This window comes from Mobula hypostoma, chromosome 7 (assembly GCF_963921235.1).
Source record: "Mobula hypostoma chromosome 7, sMobHyp1.1, whole genome shotgun sequence".
NCBI lineage: Eukaryota > Metazoa > Chordata > Chondrichthyes > Myliobatiformes > Myliobatidae > Mobula > Mobula hypostoma.
Window position 1 is genome coordinate 150,930,743 of NC_086103.1, and position 27,191 is coordinate 150,957,933.

The following is a 27,191-nucleotide window of genomic DNA, read 5'->3' on the forward strand; positions in this document are numbered from 1 at the left end:
GGATCTCCCAGTGGCCGCACATTTTAATTCCATGTCCCATTCCCATTCTGATATGTCTATCCACAGCCTTCTCTACTGTCAAGATGAAGCCATACTCAGATTGGAGGAACACCAGCTTATATCCCGTCTGGGTAGCCTCCATCCTGATGGCATGAGCACTGACTTCTCAAACTTCCGTTAATGCCCCACCTCCCCCTTGTACCCCATCCGTTATTTATTTATTTTTTATTATTATTAATTTTTTTTCCCCCTCTCTCTCCTTTTTCTCCCTCTGTCCCTCTCACTATACTCCTTGCCCATCTTCTGGGCTTCCCCCTCCCCCTTTCTTTCTCCCTAGGCCTCTTGTCCCATGATCCTCTCATATCCCTTTTGCCAATCAACTTTCCAGCTCTTGGCTCCATCCCTTCCCTCTCCTGTCTTCTCCTATCATTTCGGATCTCCCCCTCCCCTTCTCAAATCTCTTACCATCTCTTCTTTCAGTTAGTCCTGACAAAGGATCTCAGCCCGAAATGTCGACTGTACCTCTTCCTATAGATGCTGCCTGGCCTGCTGCGTTCATCACCAATTTTAATGACTGAATCTCCTTAGTTCTCAAAAAAAATTTTCAAAGAATCACTGGTCCGTTTAAAGAAATTCCTCCAGAATATCTGCCTGAAATCACTTGGTTTCATTTTGAAACTATTATTTCCAATTCTGGACCTCTGACAAGGGAAAACATCCTCTTTCTATCTAGCTATCCTGTAAAGTAATTCCAGTGTGTTGTATGTCTCACTGTAGTCATCTTTCGCTCTTTTAAGCTCTACTGAAGGGGGCCAGTATCTTAAACTTTCCTCATTTGACACACCTGTCACCCGCAGGAACCAATCTGGTAGTATTTATCTGCACTCCCTCTATTGCAATTATATTCTTTATAATTATGGTCTACATAATTATAGTAATATATATTATTGCCACTCTTTCTTAAGGGCCACTTTACAAAAAAAAATCCCCTTTTCAAGGCACACTATAAATCTATCTATTGAATTCCCAATAAATATTGATGTTTCGCTCTTCCTCCATCTCTCCTGTGCAGATGTGTCATGCTCCCAATTCTGCTTGTACTCTCCTGAAGAGCCAACACCTTTACCAATATCCAAAAGGGAAATTTAAAAAAAAAACTGCAGTCTGAAATAAAAACAGAAAATGCTGGAACATCCAGCAGGTCAGGAAGCATCTGTGAAAAGAGAAACAGAGTTAATATACCAGGTCAGAGAATCTTCATAAGAAACAGGAAGAAAGATTAATAAGAACAATTTTAAGTTACAGAGGTGGCAGGGGGAATAGACGAACCAAAGGGAATATTTTTATAGTGTAAATCAAGGTCAAAGGCATATTAGGGCAGTAAAAGAGTAATTATGCTCTTTGTGTTACATGTTACCAAAAAGTAGGGTAAGACTTGCCCAAGATCAGGTTGCAATTAAAGGGCAGAACTAATATCACATATAGCAGGAGCAGCCAGTTCTCATACAGGCAGAACTGTCCTGGGCGCCATACACTAATGTAATCACGAGGAAGGCATGACAGCAACTCTTCATGAGTTTGGTATGTCACCACAGACTACAAATTTCTATTGTATGCTCAAGAGCATTCTGACTGGTTGCATCACAGCCTGGTACAGAGGCTCCAAAGCACAAGATTACAAGAAACTGCAGAGTTTCAGCACAGGCACAGACCTCCCCACCAAAGGATATCTTCAACAGGCAGCATCTTAAGATGGCAGCATCCATCATTAAGGAACCTCACCATCCAGGATCTGTCCTCTTCTCATTCTCTACATGTGTTCTACTGTCGATGAAGAGGTACGAGAACGTCAAGACCCAAACTTAATGAATTAGGAACAGCTTCCTCCACTCACTCCACCATCAGATTTCTAAACAGTCTACAAATGTTACCTCATTGTTCTTATTTTGTGCCATTTATTTTGTAATTGATAGTGCTGACCACATTAGCTAAAGCTGGAAAAACTGAGTCTGGAGGACTTCAACATGTTTATACAGAAGGTGGGGTGTTCAGTGGGCTTGCAGTGAACACTCTGTAACAGTGCATAAAACACACAGAGAAATTTCAGATTGGGAGTGGAATGAAAAGTTAAAATGGTAGGTAACTATAGCTTAGGATCACTCCTATGAACAGAATTTAAGCATTTTGTAGAGTGATTAACTAGCACACGTTTGGTTTCTCCAACAGAGGGGACAACATTGTGAATGGCAAATGCAGAACACTAGACTGGAAGAAGTGTAAGTGAATCACTGCTTCACCTGCAAATACTGTTTGGGAAGGGAAGAGATGAAAGTGTAAGTATTGTATCTCATATGGCTAACAGGTCAGGTCCTCATGACCTGACCTGAAGTATAATTGGTCACCTGCAGCACAGAAGTGTGATCAGCTGGACCAGAATTTTTTAAATTATTATTATTCACTCAATGAACGTGAGCTTTGCAGGCTGAGCCAGCATTTAAAGGTCCACCCCTAATTTCCCTTGAGAAGGTGTGGTGAGCTGGCTCCTCAAACCACTACAATCCTTGACGTGCCTATGCCCAAAATGCAGTTGGAAAGGCAGTTCCAAGATGTTGCCCAGTGACAGAGAAGATACAGTTATATACATTTCCAAGTCAGATGCAGCTTAGAGGGCTACTTCTGATGGTATTCCCATACTTTTGCTGTTCTTGTCCTTCTTGCTGGTATAGGTTGTGGGTTTGGAAGTCAGTGTTTAAGAAGTCTTGGTGAGTTTTTGCAGTGCATCCTGTAATCTCTAGACATTGCTGCTACTGTAGATTGGTGAAGTGAAGTGAGTGAACAGTTGTGGATGAGGTGCCTTTCAAGGCTGCTATATCCCACATGATGTCAAGCTGCCTGGGAGCTGCTGAAGCTGCACTCACCCTGGTTAGTGCAATTCCATCCCACTCATGACTTGAGCCTTGTTGATGGTTAACAAGGCTCCGGGGTATTAGGAGATGACTTATTCAATGAACATTTCTTGGCTCTGACCATCTTTTGTAACCACATTTTGCATATGGTTACTCCAGTTCAGCTTCTGACCAATGGAAACTGCCAGGAAACTGACAGTAAGGGATTCAGTGATGGTAATGTCATTGAATGTCAGGGGATGAAAGCTGAATCCTTTCTTGTTGGATATAGTTATTGCCTTGTATCTGACAGAGTATCATTATGGATACACGTCCAAAAATAAGAAATTTGGAAGAGAATCTGTTATTGGATATTTGTATCCTACAGAGAATATTAGAATCATAGTCTAAGTAACCATAAATTTTGGAAACAATTCTGGCATTACAGTGCACAAATTTGAAACTATAAACTTGCATCAAGCTTTCAGAGAAAATCCAACCATTAATAAATTTAATCCTTTTGGCCTAATCAAATAACTTCAGTTATCTTTAAGCTAATTAGATATATATTTCAAAATATTCTACATGAACAAATTAAAATAAATCACTCTGGTATTATCTCAAGCATGGTTGAAATAAAGTTTCATTTTGATGTTATAATACTATATTAAAAATTCATTTGAACATATTTATGTCAACAAAAACAAAATATAAATGACCTGGGTGAAAACATGGATAGATGAGTTAGTAAGTTCACAATGATACAAAGATTAGTGGCATTATGGATATAGCCAGATATAAATCAATTCCCGATATGGGCAGAGAAATGGCAGATAGAGTTTAATTTGCTCTATTATGAGGTGTTGCACTTTGGGAAATCAAATATATAGGGACAGTGTACTGTAAATAGAAAGATCCTTAACAGTGTTGATGTACAGAGGGATCCTAGGGTCAAAGTCCATAACTCCTTGAAAGTGCATGCACAAGTTGTTTTGAGTCATAAAGAAGGAATAGGAAGGGCTTCCCTTTATTAGATGGGGCATTAAGTTCTAGAGTCAAGAAGTTATGTTGCAGCTTTGTTAAGCTTCAACTGCAGTATTGCATTCAATTTTGGTCATCCCACTATGGGAAGGATGAGGAGGCTTTGGACAGCATGCAGAAGAGGTTTACCATGATACTGTCTAGATCAGAGGTTGCACAAAACTGTTTTGTCTGAAGCAGCAGAGGCTGAGGATAATAACATTATAAAATGAATAGATTATCAGTTGGTATCTTTCTCCCCCTGGAGTCAAAATGTCTAATACTTAAATGAGAAGGGTAACTTCAAAGAACATGTACAGGGCAAGACCATTCTCCTGCACCCCCCCCCCCACACACACACACACAAAATGGTGGCTGCCCAGATAGTGCAACCAGAGGCCAATAAAATAGAGGCTCTTAGATAGACACATGAATGTGGGTGAAAACAGGGATATGGGCATTTTGTAGGCAGAAGGGATTAGCTTTAGGCATACAATTACTAGTTTAGTTCAGTACAATATTGCAGGCTGAAGGGTTGTTCCTATACTGTGCTGTTCTATGTTCTAATACTGAAGTTTATCCAGACCAAAATACTCTTTCAGATAACTAACAGATTACACATCCTATTCAATAGATGCAGATTTCTCCAAGTGCAAGCAGTTAAACCAATAAAACAATTAGATTTTTTTTTTGAAACCAACGAATGCATTTCAAACAACTGGAACAAACTTACCGTGATAGTGTAGATTTTCCAGAGCCTGGAGGACCTCGCATAAATATAAGCAGTTTATCTCCAACACCTGGATTTGTAAGTTGCTCTGCCTGTTGATATTGCTGACACAAACTGGGCTTTAACATAATCTGCTGGTGCGTGGTATTTTCGTGTGGGCCATAGTTGTGAAAATATCTAGACTGTATCATACAGTTAGTAATAGGCTGTGTCTGCAAAATATTACTCTCATTTTTTCTCGAAAATGCTATAATGTTAGCATCATCAATGTAACTATTACTTAGTAGTGTTTGGTCATATGAAAAAGGAGGTAGCCCACGTGGTAAGACATTGCATCTTTGATCAGCAAGTGGTGCATTGAACCTTGGCAAGGGAGGTCCTTGAGGACCTATGAAAGTCTGTGGTTGGTTCCACTGAGATCTTGCAGGGGCTAGCGTGTCATTCCAATGTACTGAATAGGGGTATTCAGTTGTTAAAATTTGTGAATGTGGGTCACTTAATATTCTAGATGTATGTTGCACACCTGCAATTCTTCTGCAAGCCTTAATAGTTGTATTTAATCTATTATTCATCATATCTTCATTTTCTGCTGAACCTTGTGGATAATCCACAGATCCATTTGCAAGCAATTCAGTCTCACTTTCAATCTTTTCCAATTCTTGATAAAATAACTTTAATTCATTTTCAATTTCAGATGGGTTTCCAGGCACAGTAATACTATTCTTCTCTTTAGATGGTGTAGTGTCCTCATTGAATATAGAAGCAGCTGACAGTTCTTTCTCTTTGTTATCTCCCTGCAAATTCTGATTGCTGTGTGGTGTAGGACCATCAGTTTCAGTTTGTTGGTGAGCACCATCTGTTTTTTCCTTCATAGTCAGTTCAGAGTTGCTTTCAATTTCCGTAGTAGTGGTCTCTGTTTTTTGTCTTTTAGAACTTGGACTACTTTCTCCATCACTCAATTCGAAAGACTCTGTATTAACCTCAGAACCAGGCATCTACAAACATGAATGATGGTTAAAAAGTGGAAACAAGTTTCTACTGAGTATTATCTTATAAGATGTAACTTATAAACTGTATAAATAGAAGCTTATAATTACTCACTGCCCAACAAAAAAGGAAGAACTTTCTAAATGTGAAAAATTAGTGCTATTTCAGTTTAAATCAATCATTTGCACAAAAAACTGTTGAAGGAACAGCTTGAATGCTTGAATGCACGAAGCCAAACTCTTCAAATTTTTATTTTTCAAATTTGAAATTATTCTGATTTCAAGATAATTTATTCTCCTTTCATTCCTTAATTAGTAAAAGGATATTTTTTTCAATTCTTAAATTTCAATCTCATGGGCAATTTGTTCATGTTTCAAACTGTCAGGAAATATACATTTTATTTTGAATCAGGTTACCATTTCAAAGTTCAAAGTAAATTTATTCTCAAAATATATATATGTCACCATATACATCCCTGAGAGTACTTTTCTTGTGGGTAATCACAGTAAGTACAAGCAGCACAATAGAATCAATGAAAGGTTGCACACAACAGGATGGACAACAATGTGTGAAAAAAAAACCCCAACAAACCGCAAATACAAAAAGAGGGGGGGGAAAAGAAATAATGAAAAATAAATAAACAATAAATATGGAGATGAGTTAAACAGTCCTTGAAAATAAGTCCACAGGCTGTGGGAACAGTTCGGTGATGGGAGAGTGAAGTTATCCCCTCTGTTTCAAGAGCCTGATGGTTGAGGGATATTAACCGTTTCTGAACCTAGTGGTGAACCTTCTTCCTGATGGCAGCAGAGAGAGTATGGCCTCGATGGTGGGTGTCCTCACTAATGTGTGCTGCTTTCCTGTGACAGCATTCCATTTAGATTTGCGCAGTAGTGGGGAGGGCTTTACCTGTGATGGACTGGGCTGTATCCATATTTTGTAGGCTTTACCGTACAAGAGCATTGGTGTGTCAGAGTTTTAGATGCCAACTTATCTTCACAAACTTATTAGAAAGTAGAGGCAATGCCGGGCCTTCTTCGTAATAGCACTTATGTGCTGGACCCAGGACAGATCCTCTGAAATAATAACACCGAGCAACTTAAAATTGCTGACCCTTTCCACCTCTGATCCCTCAATGAGGACTGGCTCATGGACCTCCAGTTTCCTCCTCCTGGAGTCAATAATCATCTCTCTGGTCTTGCTCACACTGAGTGAGAGATTGTGTTATGGCACTACGCAGCTAGATTTTCAATCTCTCTCCTATATACTGATTTGTCACCACCTCTGATTTGTCAAACAACAGCGGTGTCGTCAGCAAATTTAAATATGGTATTGGAGCTGTGCTAACCTCATAGTCATAAGTAAAAAGCAAGCAGAGCAGGGGGGTGGGAAGTACACAGCCTTGTGATGCTGAGAGAGATTTTGGAGGTGATGTTGTTGCTAATTCAAACTGACTGGGGTCTGTAGGTAAGGAAATCCAGGATCCAGTTACACAAGGAGGTACTGAGGCCTAGGACCTGAAGTTTATTGATTAACCTTGAGGGATTTCAAAAAGTAAATACTTCTTGCTCTGCTATGAATTCTGCACCTGCTCTGCAACTGAAAGTCAGGTAAGCACAAGACAGGTTATTAGTTTAGCAATTTATTTTGATTATTAGAAGTCAGTTAGAATAGATGCTAAAATACAGGTAACCAGACATGTTTAAACACAGTAGTTAAACTAGCTAGAGTTAAAATAGAATTGCTTCTTTCCATCATGTATGTTGCCGACACCAAGCCCTGATGACTTATTAATTAATCTACATGCGGAGTGAATACAAATATCATCTTCAAAATTTAAAAAAAAAGCAGAAATGCAAAGCTTCCTTTTACCAAACATGTTCTGCTATACAACGAAACAAAATTCTAGATTAATTAGGTCAGACAACACCTACAGAGGGAGGGAAGAAGAGTTTAGGTTCTATTGTTCCTTCACTTTTAAGACTACAAATAGCCAGAGCTATGCTAGTTAAAGGGTTAAAGATTGTAAAGAAAGTGAGGGGAATGAAGGAGATAACAAAAGGCAAGGTCTTCCTGCTGAAGGGTCTCGGCCTGAATCATCAACTGTACTCTTTTCCATAGATGCCACCTGGCCTGCTGAGTTCCTCCAGCATTTTGTGTGTGTTACTTACAGTAATGGTAACTTGATTCAAATAAAAAATCATATTTCTTGCCAGTTTGAAACATACCAAAATTACCCATGAGTTTAAAATTCAGAAAATTCAATATGCATTTTTTCATTTTTACACAATCAAGGAATTAAAGGAGAATTTCTGAATAACTTCCAAGTTTGAAAAGTTTGGTGACATGATCTATCCGAATAAGGTCTATGTTCATGCAAATTAATTTAAATTGCTAAAATATGCAATGATGTTAGAAAGCTGAATTAAAAATTGCAGAAACACTGTCAGGATTTGATCAACGCAATGTTGGGTCTTGAAGCCTGTAATTCACATGGTTAGAGGAGGCATTATGTTAATGTAGATGTAAAGGGAAAATGCAATGTTTTGGAAGTTTTTAAATACAGGAAACTGAAACACAAGAGATTCTGCACAAACGAGCAACACACATCAAAGTTGCTGGTGAACGCAGCAGGCCAGGACACATTCTGCACATGCTGGAAGACTTAAATAACACACAAAATGCTGTGGGAGCTAAGCAGGATAGGCAACATCTACGGAGAGAAATTAACCTTGATGAATGTTGCCTGATCAGCTCAGTTCTCCCAGTATCCTATTATAGGAAATTGAAAACTAAGTCATGCTGAGGGCACAAATGTCTGCAATGACGCACATGCATACAAATTGGCAAAAGAATGGCAGGTGGCATATAGAGGGGAAATTCGAGGTTAGTAGTTGAATGGAAGGATCCTAAAAAGAGGTTGGGGTAGGTGCTGTTGTACATCAGACAAAGACAGTAGGAAGAGAGATTAATAGATTTTTGGATAATAAAAGGGAAGCAAGAAATATAGAATTAGTGCAGGAAAGTGGTGTCAAGGTAAAAGGTCAATAATAACCTCACTGCGTGGCAGTGCAGGCACGACAGACATTAAATGAGCAGTTCTGTTTATTTATGTATTATTGTGTAATCTGAACAGTTCTGAATTCTTCACTCAAGGATTTTCTTGCCAGCTACGGTGCAGGAAGGTTCATTATATTAATTCCTGTGATGAGGTGTTTATCCTCAAACTTGTGAGGAGGGAAAACTCAGCAGAATTAGTTGATGCATCCATGAGTTTAGGAAAATAAAGAGGTAATATCACTGGAATATGGAGTTTGACAGGAGATATCTATATCCTTGGTGGAAGAATATAGTACAGGTTGAGAATCTTTCATCCAAAATGCTTGGAACGAAGTGTTTTGGATTTCAGTATAAGCGGTAGCTTTTCTATGTTTCTATGAGATAGTTTAGGAGCACCATCATTTCCAACTCTGAATTTATGCGCTTCTGGTAAGCAGTCTTTGTCTTACACTTGTTCATCACATGTGTACTGATGCAGCCATTCAGCATGTTAGATTTTCATCAGTGACAATCTTGGCAAACTCATCAATGAATTTCTTTGCTGCTTCATGATCAGCAAATGCTTTAATCCTTAAAATTTAATGCCATGCCTTTTCTTAAATTTCTGCAACCAGCCAGATGAGTATTCACACCTTCAATTTTCAGTTCATCGTATAGATCTTTCCTTGTTTCCTGATCAGTACACCGATAAGTGGCATATGTTCACTCCAACATGGACAAGTCACTCTTTCCATACACAATTGAGATCCTCACTCATTTCTCATTAACTTCTGTTCATTACATATGTGAGGTCACTTCTCAGAAGCGCCTGTAGTGCACAAAGACCTGCGCATAACCCGGGAACCTTCCAAGCACTTTGTGGAATTTACCAGTTGCGACATCATGTCAGAACTCAAAAAAAATTTTGAATTTTGGAGTTCGTGAATTTTCGAAATTTAGATAAGGGGTACTCAACCTATATTATGGTCTAAAGATATAGAGCTTAGCACTTGTGAATAACAAGGCTAACATATATTGTTGAACCATAGAGAACGATTAAAGCTCATGGGCAATACATGGAAAATGGAACATTCCAATAAATCTCAATATTAGCTCCAAGCTCAAAAGAACTGAGACCAATGATCAGGCTGGCAAACCAAAAGCAACAACAAAGCGATCTGCTTATCCCAACACAGGTGCTTTCTAACTTGCAGAGTAAAGGTTTCAACAACTTTCTGTTTAATTTCCGATCAGCCCTGATACTATACTGGTGGTAGGCTGTTAGAATGTACTTACTGAATCTTTTATGTGTTAGAAACAGATAAAAGGAGGAATAGAACTGAAGTGATAAGTAACTTAACAGTGCACTTTATAAACAACCAAACACGAGGAAATCTGCAGATGCTGGAATTTGTATCTCTTCCTAGAGGTGCTGCCTGGCCTGCTGCGTTCACCAGCAACTTATATGCGTGTTGCTTATAAACAACCAATGTAGTTTTCAATCACCAATTACTGACAAATCAAGATCTTTTGAAGTGTGAAAACCACAGTGAATAAGACGTCTCAAACAAACAAAATGCATATATTTTCTTCACGGATAATCTATGAAAGACATAGACTTCGACGTCTGATACAAGGAACTTTGAGGCCATGGCCCAACTAAAACAGAAGAAACGTAGTATTCCTGGACTTGGTTTCCTCAAAGCAGATTCATCTTTTCCAGTCAGTTTCCCTGTAAAGCAACGCGAACGAGAACTACAATCACATATTACAAAATTCTTAGCTAATTCTGAAGTACGTTGTGTTTATAATCCTGGAGCACTGGGGCGTCGTAACAAGGCCAAAGATTCATCCTTTCACATCAACATTTCTGTTTTCAACCAAATAAGCTAAAACAACAACAACAACAATAACATAACACAGAACGGATCAACGGTAAACTCACCGTTACTAAGACAAGTTTATGTGTGAAAATCCTTTCTTTTTAAAAAACAGCCTTTTATAACATTGCTCAAATTCGACGTATCACAACGGAAAATGGCCGACCTGTCATCGTCATTCGTCAACAGCATGCTGGGAGTTGTAGTTCACTCACAACACTGTGTCAATGAGCATGCTAATCAGCCATGCTGCTAAACTCTACAGATATAAGAGCCTGCAGGTGCTGGAATCTGAAGCAACAATCTCCTGAAGGAACTCAGCAGATCAAGCATCATCTGTGGGGAAAATTAACTGTTGATGTTTCAGGTCAAAACCCTGCATTAATCTTGAGTTTTTCCAATAGATTTAAATTTAAAGTAAAATTTATTATCAGAGTCACCCCATACAGCCCTGAGATTCTTTTAATACTTAGCAAATCCGTAGAACAGTAACTGTGAACAGGACCAATGGACAACAAACTATGCAAATAGAAATATAAATAAATGTGCTCAGTGTTTGGGAGGGACTGCGCCGAATTCAGTACTTTTTGTAGGATTTTCTGCTCAAAGACAGGCCTCCATACTATCTGGTAGTGACCACCACCATCTCCTTCACCATAGCGATGGATAGGGATAAGAGCAGACAATTTGGGAAAACATTTAATTAGGGTAGGAGGAAATATGGTGCTATTAGGTAGGAACTTGGGAGCATAAATTGGGACCAGATGTTCTCAAGGAAATGCACTGCAGAAATGTGGCAAATGTTCAGGGAACATTTGCATGGAGTTCTGCAAAGGTATGTTCCATTGTGGCAGGAAAAGGATGGTAAAGTTAAAGAACCATGGTATACAAAGTATGTAAAAAATCTAGCTAAGAAAAAGAGAAAAAGCTTATGAAAGGTTCAAGAAACTAGGTATTATTAGAGCTCTAGAAAATTACAAGGTTGCTAGGAAGGAGCTTAAGAATGGAATTAGGAGAGCCAGAAGGGGCCATGAGAAGGTCCTGGTGGGCAGGATTAAGGAAAACCTCACAGCATTCTACAAGTGAAGAGCAAGAGGATGAGGTGTGTGAAAATAGGACCAATCAGGTGTGATAGCGGAAACCTATGCATGGAATCAGAGGAGGTAGCAAAGGTAATTAGTGAATACTTTGCTTCAGTATTCACCAGGGAAAAGGACCTTGGCAATTGTGGGGATGACTTACAGCGGACTGAAATGCTTGAGCATATAGACTTTAAGAAAGAGGATGTGCTGGAGCTTTTGAATAGCATTAAGTTAAGTACATCACTGGAACCGGATGAGGTATACCCCAGGCTACTGTGGGAAGCAAAGGAGGACATTGCTGAGCCTCTTGCGATGATCTTTGTATCATCAATAGGGAAGGAAGAAGTACCAGAGCATTGGAGGGTTGCGAATGTTGTTCCCTTGTTCAAGAAAGTGAGTAGAGATAACCCAGGAAATTATAGCCCTGTGAGTCTGACTTCAGTGGTGGGCGAGTTGTTGGAGAAGATCCTGAGAGGCAGGATTTATGAGTATTTAGAGAGACATAATATGATTAGGGATAGACAGCATGGCTTTGTCAGGGGAAAGTCGTGCCTTACAAGTCTGATTGAATACATTGAGGATGTAACAAAACACATTGATGAAGGTAGAGCAGTGGATGAAGTGTATACCGATTTCAATAAGGCATTTGATAAGGTTCCCCATGCAAGGCTCCTTAAGAGAGTAAGGAGGCATAGGATCCAAGGAGACCTTGCTTTGTGGATCCAGAATTGGTTTGCCCACAGAAGGCAAAGGGTGGTTGTAGATGGTTCCTATTCTGCATGGAGGACGGTGACCAGTGGTGTTTCACAGGGATCTGTTCTGGGACCCCTCCTCTTTGTGATTTTTATAAATGGCCTGGATGAAGAAGTAGAAGGGTGGGTTAGTAAGTTTGCTGGTGACACAAAGGTTGGAGAAGTCGTGGATAGTCTAGAGGGTTGTCAGAGGTTACAGTGGGACATCGGTAGGATGCAGAACTGGGCTGAGAAGTGGCAGATAGACTTCAGCACAGATAGGTGTGAAGTGGTTCATTTTGGTAGGTCAAATTTGAATATTGTATTAATGGTAAGATTCTTGGCAGTGTGGAGCATCTGAGAGATCTTGTGGTCCATGTCAATAAGACGCTCAAAGCTGCTGTGCAGCTTTGTTCAGAAGGTGTATGGTGTGTTGGCATTCATCAACTATGTAATTAAGTTCAAGAGCCGTGAGGTAACGTTACAGCTATCTAAGAACTTAGTTAGACCCCACTTGGAGTACTGTGTTCAGTTCTGGTCACCTCATTACAGGAAGGATGTGGATATTATAGAAAGAGTGCAGAGGAGATTTACAAAGATGTTGCCTGGATTGGAGAGCGTGCCTTATGAGAATAGATTGTGAACATGGTCTTTTCTCCTTGGAGCGGCAGAGGATGAGAGGTAGCTTGATAGAGGTGTATAAGATGATGAGAGGCATTGATCATGTGGATAGCTTGAGGTTTTTTCCCAGGGCTGAAATGGCTAACACGATAGGGCGTAGTTTTAAGGTGCTCAGAAATAGGTACAGACGAGATGTCAGGGGTAAATTTTTCACACAGAGAATAGTGGGTGTGTGGGATGAACTGCCGGCAGCACTGGTGGAAGCAGATACAATAGGGTCTTTTAAGAGCCTCTTAGATAGGTACATGGAGCTTAGAAAAATAGAGGGCTATGTGCTAGGGAAATTCTAAGCAGTTTCTAGAGTAGGTTACATGGTCAGCATAGCATTGTGAGCCAAAGGGCTTGTAACGTGCTGTAAATTTCTATGTTCTATGTTCTAATACAACCAGTAAGCACACTTTCCACTGCACATCTAAAGAAGTTTGCCAAGGTTTTTGATGATGTGCCAAATCTCCGCAGACTCCTGAGGAAGTAGAGACACTGTCCTGCATTCTTTGCAATTATATTTACATGATGGGTCCAGGACATGCCCTCTGTGATAGTGACATCCAGGTTACTGAACCTCTCCACCTCTGATCCTCTGATGATTACTGGCTCATGGATCTCTGGTTTTCCTCTCCTGAGGTCTACAATCAGTTCCTTGGTGTTATTGACATCGAGTGAAAGGTTGTTGTTATTACATTATATAGCCATATTTTCAATCTGCCTCCTGTATGCTGATTCATCGTCATCTTTGATACAGCCAACAACAGTGGTGTCATCAGCAAACTTGTATATGATGTTGAAGCTGCATTTAGCCATACATAGGTGTAAAGCGAGTAGAGGAGGGAGCTAAGCACACATCCCTGTGGTGCTTCTGTCCTGATGGAGATTGTGGAGGAGATGTTTTTACCAATCCGAACTGATTGGGCCGGGGGTCTATAAGTGAGGAAATCCAAGATCCAATTGCACAAGGGGTATTGAGGCCCACGTACTGGAGTTCACTGATTAGTTTTGAGGGGATGTTGATATTTAATGCTGAGCTGTAGTCGATAAAGAGCATCCTGATGTACGCATCTTTGCTGTCCAGATGTTCCGGGGTTCTGTGAAGGGCCAGTGAGATGGCATCCACTGTAGATCTGTTGCTTCTGTAGGCAAATTGCAGGGATCCAAGTTGGCACTCAGAGAGAAGCTGATATGCTTCAACATCAGCCTCTCAAAACACTTCATCACTGTGGATGGAAGTGCCACTGGGTGATAGTCATTGACACAATTTTCTTGGGCATCGGTATGATTGCAGCCTGCTTGAAGCAGGTGGGTACCACATACTGCTGGAGCAAGAGGTTGAAGATATCCGTGAATACACCAGCCAGTCGGTCAGCACAGGTCTTCAGTACTCAACCAGATACTCTATCTGGACTGCTTTCCTTGGATTCACTCTCTTGAAGGCAGCCCGCACATCACCTTCAGATACTGAGACCAAAGGATCATTGGGAGAGGTGGGGGTGGTGATGGTTCCTCCCTGTTCTGGTGGTCAAAATGAAGATTTAGATTCACTCACTTATCATATATATATCAAAACACACATCGAAATATGTCATTGGTGTGAACAACCAACACAACCCAAGGCAGCCTGCCAGTGTCGTAAACACAAAATACTCTGCAGATGCTGGGGTCAAAGCAACACTCACAACACGCTGGAGGAACTCAGCAGATCGGGCAGCATCTGTGGAAACGATCAGTCAACGTTTTGGGCTGGAACCCTTCGTCAGGACTGAAGAGGGAAGGGGCAGAGGCCCTATAAAGAAGGTGGGGGGAGGGTAGGAATGAGACTGTGTTACCATGCATTCTGGTGCCAACCTATCATGCCCCACAATCTTCAGCAGAACAACACAACAGCAAAAAAACTGAACAACAATGAAACAAACCCCTTTACACACATACACACACACAAACAGGCCTCCCACCCCAGGCCTCCAACCAACAATCCCAGGCTTTTGTATGCATTTTTTTCTCAGTCTATACAACTTGAAATTATTTCTAGCAGATACATAAACTTCTGATATCCTGCACGGGGGTTGGTGGGGGAGAATGGGGAAGTCATTAGTAGTACAAAAATATCATGATTTCCAAACTGTTGGATGTTATATTTGAAAATTCAGATCCTGCCAACCCAAAACTCCAACTGTCTGTTTCCATGAATTGTTGTTCCACTCCATGCCTTGTGGCACATCAGGAGGCAACTTTGCCCTTCCTTTAGCATTTGTCTGTTTTTTAAGTAAGTTGCTAGCTCGATGCTCATCCCAGCATGAGTGGAAAGTATGCAAGGAGCCAGCCAGATTCAAACCTGAGCCACAAAGTCCAGTGCGGGTGCCACTACATCACCAGCTAGCCTATTTCTGAAAATAGGTGCTGGTTAGTTCATGGAGTTCCTTCAGCATTTTGTGCATTGCTCCAGATTCAAGCATCTGAAACCTAGAAATGCAGGGCTGGTCTCTCATGGGCTCAAAATGACCTTTGAAATATTTCTTATAAAGAGCTGATATATGCCTAAGGCAGTGGTCCCCAACCTCCGGGCCGCGGACCAATACTGGCTTGTTTATTTCAGCTTTTTTTCTTAAAGTTGTGCTGGGTGCGCTCCGGCTACCGCTGCACCCCTGCATGCTTCGCGGCCCCGAGGTTGGGGTCCACTGGCCTAAGGAAATCTCCTCCAATGCATGCTCTGAGTTCAAAAGATTCCCAGGTAAAGCAGGTAGCAAGAACAATAAGGAAATACATCCTAGCTTAGAGACATGGAAAAATGCTTGCACTCTTGAGATTAAAGTATAAACAGATAGTGTTTTGAATAAACATAGCTTTCACGTATTTTACTGAATTGCTCATATTGCTGATTTCAGTCAAATTTTGTATTATGTTTTTACTTCCCTATTTCACCTGACTGATTCCTGCTTGAACCAGGTGGGTACCTCAGACTGCTGAAGTGAGAGGTTGAAGATGTCTATAACACTCTGGCCAGTTGGTTAGTATAGGTCTCCAGTACCTGGCTACGTATGCCATCTGGGACAGATGCTTTCTGTGGATTCATCATCATGAAGACACTGAGATCACAGGGTAGTCGGGGGCTGTGGGGTTTCATGAAGGTGCTACCATGTTTTGTCAGTCACTGTGAGCATAAAAGATATTGAGCTCATCTGGGAGTGAAACCTTGTTGCACAAACAAGAGAAAATCTTCAGATGCTGGAAATCCAAGCAACGCACACAAAATGCTGGAGGAACTCAGCAGGCTAGATAGCATCAATGGAAAAGAAGTATAGTTGACATTTCAGACTGAAACCGTTAATCGGGACTGCAAAAAAAAAGAGAAGTCAGAGTAAGAAAGTGGGGGGAGGGGAGGAAAAACCACAAGGTGATGGGTGAAACTGGGATGTGGGGGGGGGGGATTAAGTAAAGAGCTGGGAAGTTGATTAGTGAAAGAGATACAGGGCTGGAGAAGGGGGAATCTGATAGGAGAGGACAGAAGGCCATGGAAGAAAGAAAAGGGGAAGGAGCACCAGTGGGAGGTGATGAGCAGCTAAGGGGATAAGCTGAGAGAGGGAAGTGGGAATGGGGAATGGTGAAGGGTGGGGGGCATTACCAGAAATTCAAGAAATTGATGTTCATGCCATCAGGTTGGAGGCTACCCAGATGGAATATAAGGTGTTGTTCCTCCAACCTGAGTGTTGACTCATCAGAGGAGGCCATGGACTGACATGTCGGAATGGGAATGGGAAGTGGAATTAAAATGGGTGGCCATTAGGAAATCCCACTTTTTCTGGCCGATGGAGTGTAGGTGCTCGGTGAAGCGGTCTCCCAATCTGCATTGGGTCTCACTGACATACAAGAGGCCACACCAGGAGCACTGGACACAGCATATGACCCCAACAGATTCACAGGTGAAGTGTTGCCTCACCTGGAAGGACTATTTGAAGCCCTGAATGGCAGTGAGGGAGGAGGTGTAGGGGCAGGTGCAGCACTTGTTCCACTTGCAGGGTAAGTACCAGGAGGGAGATCAGCCCAAAACAATGACTGTACTCTTTTCCATGGTCGCTATCTGGCCTGCTGAGTCCCTCCAACATTTTGTGTGCGTTGCTGTTTATGTGCTTGGTTTTGCTATGTAGGAGCAGATGATATTTAAACCCTGATACAGTTGTTGAGGGTTTCTCTGTGATTAAAGTTTAGTCCAGAATTGCCACTTCGCACGTGAGATAGCCTTCCAGAGGTCATACCTGAATCTCTTGTACTTCCCTGAATCACTATCACTAAATGCCACTGATCTAGCCTTCAGCAGACTGCAAATATCTTGGTTCAATTCAGAGCTTCTGGAAGGGGAAGACTCCAAATGATTCTGTGGTGAGACTCTCGTCCACGTGTGACTTTATAAAATCCATGACAACAGTGGCATATTCATTCAGGTTTTCTGATGAATCCTTGAACATGAATGACGCAGCCCACCTACTCAGTGCAGTCCCATAGCCATTCCTCTGCATCTCGTGACCACCCATTTGTTGTCCTTACGCTGGTGCCCACATACAATAAGAGAAGGAGATCCAGATGGTTAGATTTTCCGAAATGTGGTTCAGGGATGGATTGCAGTTATTCTTGATGGTAGTGTAGCAGTGGTTGTGTGTTGGGTCTTCTGGTGCTGCAGTGATGTGCTGGCAGAAGCTGGGCAGACATTTCTTCAAGCTAGCCTGAACATTCCTCCTGAACTTTACTCCACTAACTAAAATGGATTGGGCACAGGCACCCTGAGAAAAAGGTGCTGGCTGTGGTTATGCCTCCCAAAATCTTATAAACCTTATCAAGTCACCTCTTATCTTCCTTCGACCCAGAGAGAAAAGCACTAGTTCATGCAACCTTTATTACTCCTTTGCCGTCAGGCTTTTGAACCAGAGGGAATAACTTCACGCACCCCAAGACTGAACTGTTCCCACAACCTACTGACTCACTTTCAAGGTCTCGCCATCTCATGTTCTTGATATTTATCGTTTATTTATTATTATTATTATTATTGTTATTATTTCTTTTTTCTTCTTTTAGTATTTGCAGTTTGTTGTCTTTTGCAACTGGTTGCTTGTGTGCAGTTGGGTGTGGTCTTTCATTGATTCTATTGCGTTTCTTGTATTTACTGTGAATGCCAGCAAGAAAATGAACCTCAGGATTATATACGGTGACATATATGTACTTTGATAATAAATGTACTTTGAACTTTCATCTTTCCTCATAAGACATGTTCTGTAATCCAGGCAGCATCCTGGTAAATCTCCTCTACATCTTTTCCAAAGTGTTAGAGTCATAGTTTAATTAGTGGATGAATGATCCAGACACCCAAATTCAAATCCAACAGTGGTGGCTGTGCAATTTAAATTTAGTTAATAATATGGACTTAAAATGCTATTCCCCAAAAATAAGAGATTGTTGTAAAATCTCAACTGGACTACTATAAGTTATTAAATATGCCATTCTTCCCCAGTCTGACCAGTGGGTGTTTGCCTTTTAAGGCAAAGGGTAGCAGACACCAACAGAATCAACAAACTCATTCGTAAGGCAAGGCATGTTGTGGGGATGGAACTGGACTCTCTGACAGTGGTGTCTGAAAAGAGGATGCTGTCCAAGTTGCATGCCATATTGGACAATGTCTCCCATTCACTACATAATGTACTGGTTGGGCACAGGAGTACGTTCAGCCAGAGACTCATTCCACCGAGATGCAACACAGAGTGTCATAGGAAGTCATTCCTGCCTGTGGCCATCAAACTTTACAACTCCTCCCTTGGAGGGTCAGACACCCTGAGCCAATAGGCTGGTCCTGGACTTATTTCCTGGCATAATTTACATATTACTATTTAACTATTTATGGTTTTATTACTATTTATTATTTATGGTGCAACTGTAATGAAAACCAATTTCCCCCGGGGTCAATAAAGTATGACTATGACTATGACTAAACACTTTCTGAAAATCAAAGGATTCCAGCCCCTCAGTTCAAGAGTAAATAGGAATATACAATGGTAGCTGGCCTTTGCAAATGAACAATACAAAAAGGAAACAATCATTGTTTTCAAAGGGGAATTGGATAAGCATGAGAAGGAGTAATCTGTGAGGCTAAGGGAAGAGCAGGGAATGGGTCTCATGGGATTGCTGGCCAGTCATGTATTTATCACCATCAAAGTTATCACAGTCACAAATTATATCCCATATGAACGTAACAGAAATAAACTATCTATCCTTCTTCATTTGTGATCAATTTTTTGAAAGAGTGACCACATCATTCTTCTCCAATATTTCTCTATTATCATCCAAGTGTATAGAATTTCATGTTTTATCTATACTGTCATATCCAGAGATTCACCTGCAATGAATTCTTTCTACTCTGGTATTGAAACCTGTGGTCCTTCCCAAGAATCCAGCTTTGATTTCTTGTTTTTCATCTACATATTATATCTAGGAAATATGGTTCTGAATCACAGTTTCAGTTTCCTGAAAGCACCTACTCAACTTTGGCACAAACTTGCTTCAACCCTCCTCTCTAAACCATCAAATTCTTCATCCAACATTCATTAACATTGCTGACATCACAGCAGCCATAGATGTTCTGCTATTAAAATCACCATCATTGCCCTTATTGCCACTCATTGACCCAATATAAACATATACAATTAGGAAATTTATAGGGTAGGTAGTCAAGTGTCTTTTTCCCATTAGTGGAAATGTCAGGTACTAGAAGGCACAGCTTGAAGTTAAGATGGGAAAAGTTTAAAGGAGATGTGTCAGGCATGTTTATTTTCATTACAAGGAGAATAATAATTGCTTGGAACATGCTGCCATGGAAGATAGTAGAAACAGATATTTTTGAAATATTCAAGAGGAATTTAGACTTACAAAAGAACAGGCAGGGAATAGAGACGTATGGACCATATGAAGGCAAATGAGATTTGTCAGATTGGCACCATGATCCACACTGAGATAGTGGATGAAGTTCCTGACTGTGTGGTACTATGTTCCAATACACTCTTGGCTTCCCTCCTGCAATATACTCTCCTTAAACATGAGGTCATCCAAAATCCGTATCTTGGTGTCCTTACTTCCATTATTTTTTCAGACTTGCACTTATTAATTTGCATTAGTTACCAGATGAATAAAGACAATTTTAAATTTCTTCTGCCTGTTTGCAAAACATTTATGACTTCACATGTGCTTGTCTCTGCAGCATCCATCAGAAATATAGTGCTCTGAGATATGGTGTTTTGATTCTGGCCATTTAAACATCTTTAATCTCAGTTAATTCACAATTGCAGCCTTTCTTAACCTTTTTGCCCTGGGGGAACCCTTGAAATAATTTTCCGGTCTCAGGGAACCCCTGCATAAAAAATATTATATCTACAACTCACAGTACATTAGCATGATCAGTAAGTTATAGATATAATAATCCAAAAGTAATTGTCAATGCTCTTTTGAGTAGAGAATGAATCTTTAGCCAACCTTTCTTGAAATAAAAACATAGTTACGGTTAGCTTACCTTTCTTGAAATTACTCTTTCTTCCTCTTCCATAAATTTTTAAAACTCATATGGCAAACATAATAAATATCTCAATTCTGGGTTGAACTTGAGATATGCACACAGGATTTCACCTTCAAATGAAATGAGACAATTTCTATCCTTGCTCTTGATGCTTGTTAAACAAGAAAAAGTTTGCTCACATGTGAGTAGTTGAAATCTGCAGCCAAATTCTCATTGCTTTCCTATGAATGGCAGGATACTCTTTTTTTCATAGCAATACAGAACTTGTCCAGGGGCAGATCAGTAAAACTCATCTTGAGTGCATGATCAGAGTGCAGCTCACAAAGTTCTTCCTTTTCTTTCAAAGTCAAGTTCTCAGGCTATGAAGAAGATTCACAGAAAGGGTCCCTCATCCAGTCAGTATCGAAAGGGAGGAAAAATACTGTTCAATTTTGTTCTGCAGTCCTTCCAGGTGGTTTTCAATAAGACTCGAGACTTTGTGATATCCTTCCCAACTCTCAAGCCCAAGTAGCGGTGGAAACATTTCAAGATTTCCTTTTGCAGCATGATTTTTCCAAAGGCTCAGTTTCCTTTCAAATCCAGGAATCTTGTCACTTGGTCAAACATTTTCTCCAGGGCCTTGCAGAGACTTGTTCAACTGGTTTATATGATGAAAAATGTTTGTTCAGTTGGCTAGTTTCTGCAGCCATTCTTCATCTTCAAAGTACTTACCAAAATCTGGCCTACTATTTTCTTAAAAGTACTCCTGCAATTCACCTTTCACCCCAAACACCCTGTTGAAAGCTCTTCCTCTGCTAAGCCACCAGATATCTATATGTAGCAGGAGATTGGTGTGCTCTTTGTCCAGGTTTTCACACAGTGTTTAAACATTCTTGAATGAACTAGTCTTAAAGCTACTAAATATCTTGCTTCCTGAATCCTTTTACTGACTGTGACTTTATTTTCAAAAGCTTTAATCTGTTTATTTTGAGATTCCAATAGTCATTTAAAATAATCAGCACTTTTATGTGTCCTTTGGCTGTGATTTGTAGGTAAGAGTCTTTTCAATTTTGCTGGAGCTATTGCTACATTTGTAACTTGTTTGCCATAGACCAGGCACAATGGAATAGGACAACTTGGATCATTAGTCCATGTGAAACTCATTGATAAGTAGCTTTCATTGTAAACATATTGTACCAGCTAATTACTTTAGTCCCATTCACTGCTTTTGCCTCCAGGACCCAGAAGAGGCTGGTGGACTTTTTCTGGGGCAACAGGAGGCATTGGGTCTCTGATGTGGTCCTGAGTCTTCCGATCGCAGAGGATGGTGTGTGTGCACACCCGGCTGATGGCTCTCTGACTCAGGACCCTGCAGAGATACCTGTATACTGACTGCCTTCCGAGATGGCATGCGCTGGCACTATCCTGCCGGGGACACTGCCTGCAGGAGGACACTGGACTTCAAGCAGACAGCATCAGCTGCGCCGCTTTGTGGGAACTACCTCTCCTTTACCGAGAGCTGTTGAGGGTATGGGGTCTAGTCTTGTCCAGACAGGGTGCTCCTGCACTGGTGGGGGACTGTACTCTAGCTGCAAGGGGGACTGGTCACGGTGGGTATCGAGGGGGCTCGGGGAAGTGGTGGGGTTCAGGCTGCACCATAACCAGATGGGCTGGAAGTGCTCCTTGGATCCAGTCCTCGGGATACCATGCGGGAGAGGGTCCCGCACAACATGAGCTGTCGGAAGGGGTGCCCACCATGCCCTTCCATGACACTCAGAAACGTTTCTTGTATGGGCTGCCCTTGCACACCTTTCACTTCCTTGCCTTCGTCTCCATGGCAGACCCGCCTTGGTGGTCTGTGTTAGCATCTGGCAGCGGAGGAGGTCCTCAATGGAGGTCTCTTTATGCTGGGGTCCTTCCCCTATACATTGGGGACCTGGGGTGGAAGGTGTTGCACAGGGCAGTACCATGCAACAGGTCTTTAAGTAGGTTTACTGGCCCATCCAGCTGTCCGTTCTGTGGCCAGGAGGAGTCAATGTACCACACTAGTATGGAGTGTGAGAGGTTGCAGCCCCTGCTGAGTACCTGAAGGGGCTGCTGCTCAGATTCTGGTTACACTTCAGCTCTGCACTCCTTATATACGGACAGTACGGAAGGGGTGGATTGCGAGGAAGATCTACTGGTGGGCTTGCTCCTGGGCCTGGCCAAGTTGGCCATGTAAGGGTCTAGGCGGCTGAAAGTCAAGGGCTCTGCCTGCCCCTCTTCCAAGGATTCATGCCCGGCTGTCCTTGGAGAGGGAGCATGCAGTCACAACAGGTACAGTGGCCCTTCCAGGGAATTGACTGTTTTATAGGCAGTAATAACCATATTTTAATTTTCAATTTATTCACTGTCTTGTAAATACATAATATTTGTACTTTATGTATTTGTAGTGTAAATAAACTTTCATAGTTTTGTAAAAAATCAGACTTTTTGCGTCCGTTGTTGCACTAGTGCAGTGAAATCACTCAGAAGATTGTAATTCTTCATCATTAACTTTATCAGAATTGTCCATAGGCCTCAGCCTAGAATCCTCCTCTTCCATCTCACACCTCCTCTTCAAAAATTGCCACACTGGATGCCTTTAGAATGAAAATTTCCCTCCAATTTTCTACTACACTCCCTTAACTCAGTCGGCAGCACATAAAGGGAAGTTGGGGGAGGCAATTTGGGAGGGAGGGAGAGGCTGATGTCACAGCCCAAGCTGGGCAAGTCCACTCAATGCTCGGAAAACATACTTTATGCTCCTCATCAGCCTACCGTCCTCTACTCCATGCAATACAGTGCTCACCAATTATCAGCCCCTGTCCTCCCCTCCGTGCAATACAGAGCTCACCAATTATCAGCCCACCATCCTCCTGCCGTGCAATACAGAGCTCTCAAATTATCAGCCCCCATCCTCCTCTCCGTGCAATACAGAGCTCACCAATTATCAACGGTTTCCCCTATGTTAAAAACTGAAGATGGACTTAAGCAAATAATCATGGTCCTACTGCACTGCCATACTGGGCTGAGAGATCTTTAATGAGATTGCTAACTGGTCTGCTTGGTCATTGCCCACCACGGCAACTGCTAGCATTGCACGCTGTGCAAAGTACAAAAAATAATGTTTATTTTTTTTAATCACAATCCCTCGTGGAACCCCGGTTGAGAAACCCTATACTATTGGTTGGTGATTCAGAGGGGATCTAAAAAATTATTTTTTTTATCTGGAAGGTATTGGAAATCTAGAACACATATACTGAGGGAGATATTCTCATAACATGTAAGAAGTACTTGGATGAACAAAGAAATGTCATGACATGGGCCAAGTGCTGGAAAATGGGAGCTGGTAAATAGGTAGTTGATGACTGGCAGGAACATAACAGGGCAAAGGGTCAATCTCCATGCTTTATAACCCTCTGACTCTATCAGACATGCCTTCATCTGAATTCCTTCCTCAGAATAATGTAATGTAGTTGGCTTTGCCAATTTTTTTGTTGGGATAATTCATCACATAGCATTTTCACCAGCCCATCCTTAAAAGGTACAACGTAGACCAGATTTCCTGAACAAAGTACGTACCTAGATTTTTGTATTTCTTGTATTTGGAGATACAGCGCAGAGCGGGCCTTTCTGGCCCACCGAGCCGACTGCCCAACAATCTACCAATTTAACCCTAACGTAATCATAGGACAAGGGCCAATTAACCTACTAATCGGTAGGTCTTCGGACTGTGGGAGGAAACCGAGCACCCGGAGGAAACTCACTTTCTTACAGAGAACACCAGAATTGAACACTGATCCCCCAAAATGTAATAGTGTCAAGCTAATGGCTACGTTACCATGGTGTCTGTACCATGATCATCTAGTTATCCAAGCCCAATGCCCAAAATTCTCTGCTTCTTCTATGCCTGCTCTTCTACTGCTCTCCATTAAACCCATCTCTTTGGTTAAGCATTTAGTCATCCCTCCAATACCTTTTAGATTATTGTCAGGCCAATAAAGTCAAGGGGATACTTTTCTACATATACTGAAGGTGCTATCCTGTTGTTTCAAATGGTGAAAAATAGAATAAAACTAAATTTACAGTAGAATACATCAGAAACTATAATGAAGTAAAGTCAGTGAAAGCACGAAACAAGATGAATTAAAAATTGGCACCAAAAACACTGTTTAAACCAAGGTGACAATTGAACATAAAAATGATTAACAAATAAATAAATACATATTGGCTCCAATTAAATTAATTAATATCAGTGTGTTGTTGCTTGCACTCCTTCAAGATGTACTACATTGTGTAATTGCTAGAAAGAGATTGAAAAGGTGCAACAGAATCACATAGTCATAGAACACTACACACAGAAACAGGCCCTTCAGCCCATCTCCTCCATGCCTAACTATTATTTTGCCTTGTCCCATTGACTTGCAACCCAGACCATAGTCCTCCATACCAGATATGTTTTGTAACTTCAAAACATTAAACTAATTCAAAAGACAACACGGCAGTCTGACATGTGAGCCTAACTTTATGTTTTCTTTAAGTGAGGCGTGCACGTATCACGTGGTAGTGTGCTGAGGTATGCAATTCATGTGTTTATACATACAACTCATAACAAATTATTTAAGTGAACAAAAATGCAAGTTGTTGGAGGAGATCCTGAGAGGCAGGATCTATGAGTATTTGGAGAGATATAATCTAATTAGGGATAGTCAGCATTGCTTTGTCAAGGGCAGGTCATGCCTTATGAGCCTGATTGAATTCTTTGAGGATGCAACAAAACACATTGATGAAGGTAGGGCAGTGGATGCAGTGTATACGGATTTCAGTAAGGCTCCCCATGCAAGGCTCATTCAGAAAGTAAGGAGGCATGGGATCCAAGGAGACCTTGCTTTGTGGATCCAGAATTTGTTTGCCCACAGAAGGCAAAGTGTGGACATAGATGGTTCATAGTCTGCATGGAGGTCTGTGACTAGTGGTGTTCAGCAGGGATCCGTTCTGGGACCCTTCCTTTTTGTGATTTTTATAAGTGACCTGGATGAAGAAGTAGAAGGATGGGTTAGTAAGTTTGCTGATGACACAAAGGTTGGGGGTGTTGTGGGTAGTCTGGAGGGTTGTCAGAGATTACAGTGGGACATCGATAGGATGCAGAACTGGACTGAGAAGTGGCAGATGGAGTTCAACCTAGATAAGTGTGAAGTGGTTCATTTTGGTAGGTCAAATTTGAAGGCAGAATATAATATTAATGGCAAGACTCTTGGCAGTGTGGAGGATAAGCGAGATCTTGGGGTCCGTGTCGATAGGACACTCAAAACTGCTGCATAGGTTGACAGTGTTGTTAAGAATGCTTATGGTGTTTTGGCATTCATCAACCACGGGACTGAGTTCAAGAGCTGTGAGGTAATGTTACAGTTATATAAGAACTTAGTTAGACCACACTTAGAGTACTATGTTCAGTTCTGGTCACCTCACAACAGGAAGGATGTGGATACGATAGAAAGAGTGCAGAGGAGATTTACAAAGATATTGCCTGGATTGGAGAGTGTCCTTATAAAAATAGGTTGAGTGAACTTGGAGTGACAGATGATGAGAGGTGACTTGATAGAGGTGAACAAGATGATGACAGGCATTGATTATGTGGATAGCCAGAGGCTTTTTCCCAGGACTGAAATGGCTAACACAAGAGGGCATAGTCTTAAGGTACTTGGAAGTAGGTACCAAGGTGATATCAGGGGTAGGTTTTTCACACAGAGAGTGGTGGGTGCATGGAATGCACTGCTGGCAACGGTGGTGGAAGCGGATACAATAGGGTCTTTGAAGGGCCTCTTAGATAGGTACATGGAGCTTAGAAAAATAGAGAGCTATGTGGTAACGAATTTCTAGGCACCTTCTAGAGTAGCTTACAGGGTCAGTACAACATTGTGGGCGGAAGGGCCGTAATGTGCTGCAGATGTCTATGTTCCATGTTAACCCTCCTTCCTACTTAGCTGTAAGCTCCAACCCAATAGAGAATGCATCTCATCGATTTATACAGAATGCTATATAATACAACTACTATATGCACACATTCACAGCATAATAAATTTAAAATTGTCCCATTCAAGTTTAAATATTTGATCATTGTGGAGGATTCTTACTCTTGTGGGATAATGTCTTTCCTGACAAGGGGGATCAGTCTGACAAGGTGGCTGTGAAAACAATCTCAGGTTCTGGGGCCTCTTCCCTGATGGTTGTAGGAGTTGGCTCTAAGACTACAAGAAGTGGGTCTGACAGTTCTGGACACTTTCTTCTCCTTTTCTCGGCTTTTCTCCAAGTCCTGCCTTCTTAAATACACAACAATATCCCTCCAGATTACTCTTAAATGTTGAAATCAAACCTGCATCCATAACTTCTGCTGGCAGGTGTTCCACACACTCACCATCCTCTGAGTGAAAAAATTCTCCCTCATGTTCCCCTTAAATATTTCACCTTTCACCCTTAAACCATGACCTCTAGTTCTAATCTCACCCTACCTCAGTGGAAAAAGCCTGCTTGCACTTACCCTACTATCTATACCCCACATAATTTTGTATACCTAAATCAAATCTCTCCTCATTCTCCAATGTGCTAGAGAATAAAG

The 27,191-nt window shown here is 41.3% G+C and overlaps 1 protein-coding gene across 1 annotated transcript in view; it reads right to left on the minus strand.

Annotated features, from left to right (window-relative positions):
• LOC134349659 (NEDD4-binding protein 2-like 2) overlaps nt 1–10,718 on the minus strand; it is a 32,736-nt gene extending 22,018 nt beyond the window's left edge. Inside the window, exons 1-2 of the mRNA XM_063054287.1 lie at nt 10,607–10,718; nt 4,639–5,630 (exon numbers count right to left, since the gene is read on the minus strand). Coding sequence (XP_062910357.1) covers nt 4,639–5,630 — 992 coding nt within the window. The 5' untranslated portion in view covers nt 10,607–10,718. The remainder of the gene's footprint in view (nt 1–4,638; nt 5,631–10,606) is intronic.
• Between the last annotated feature and the right edge of the window lie 16,473 nt (nt 10,719–27,191).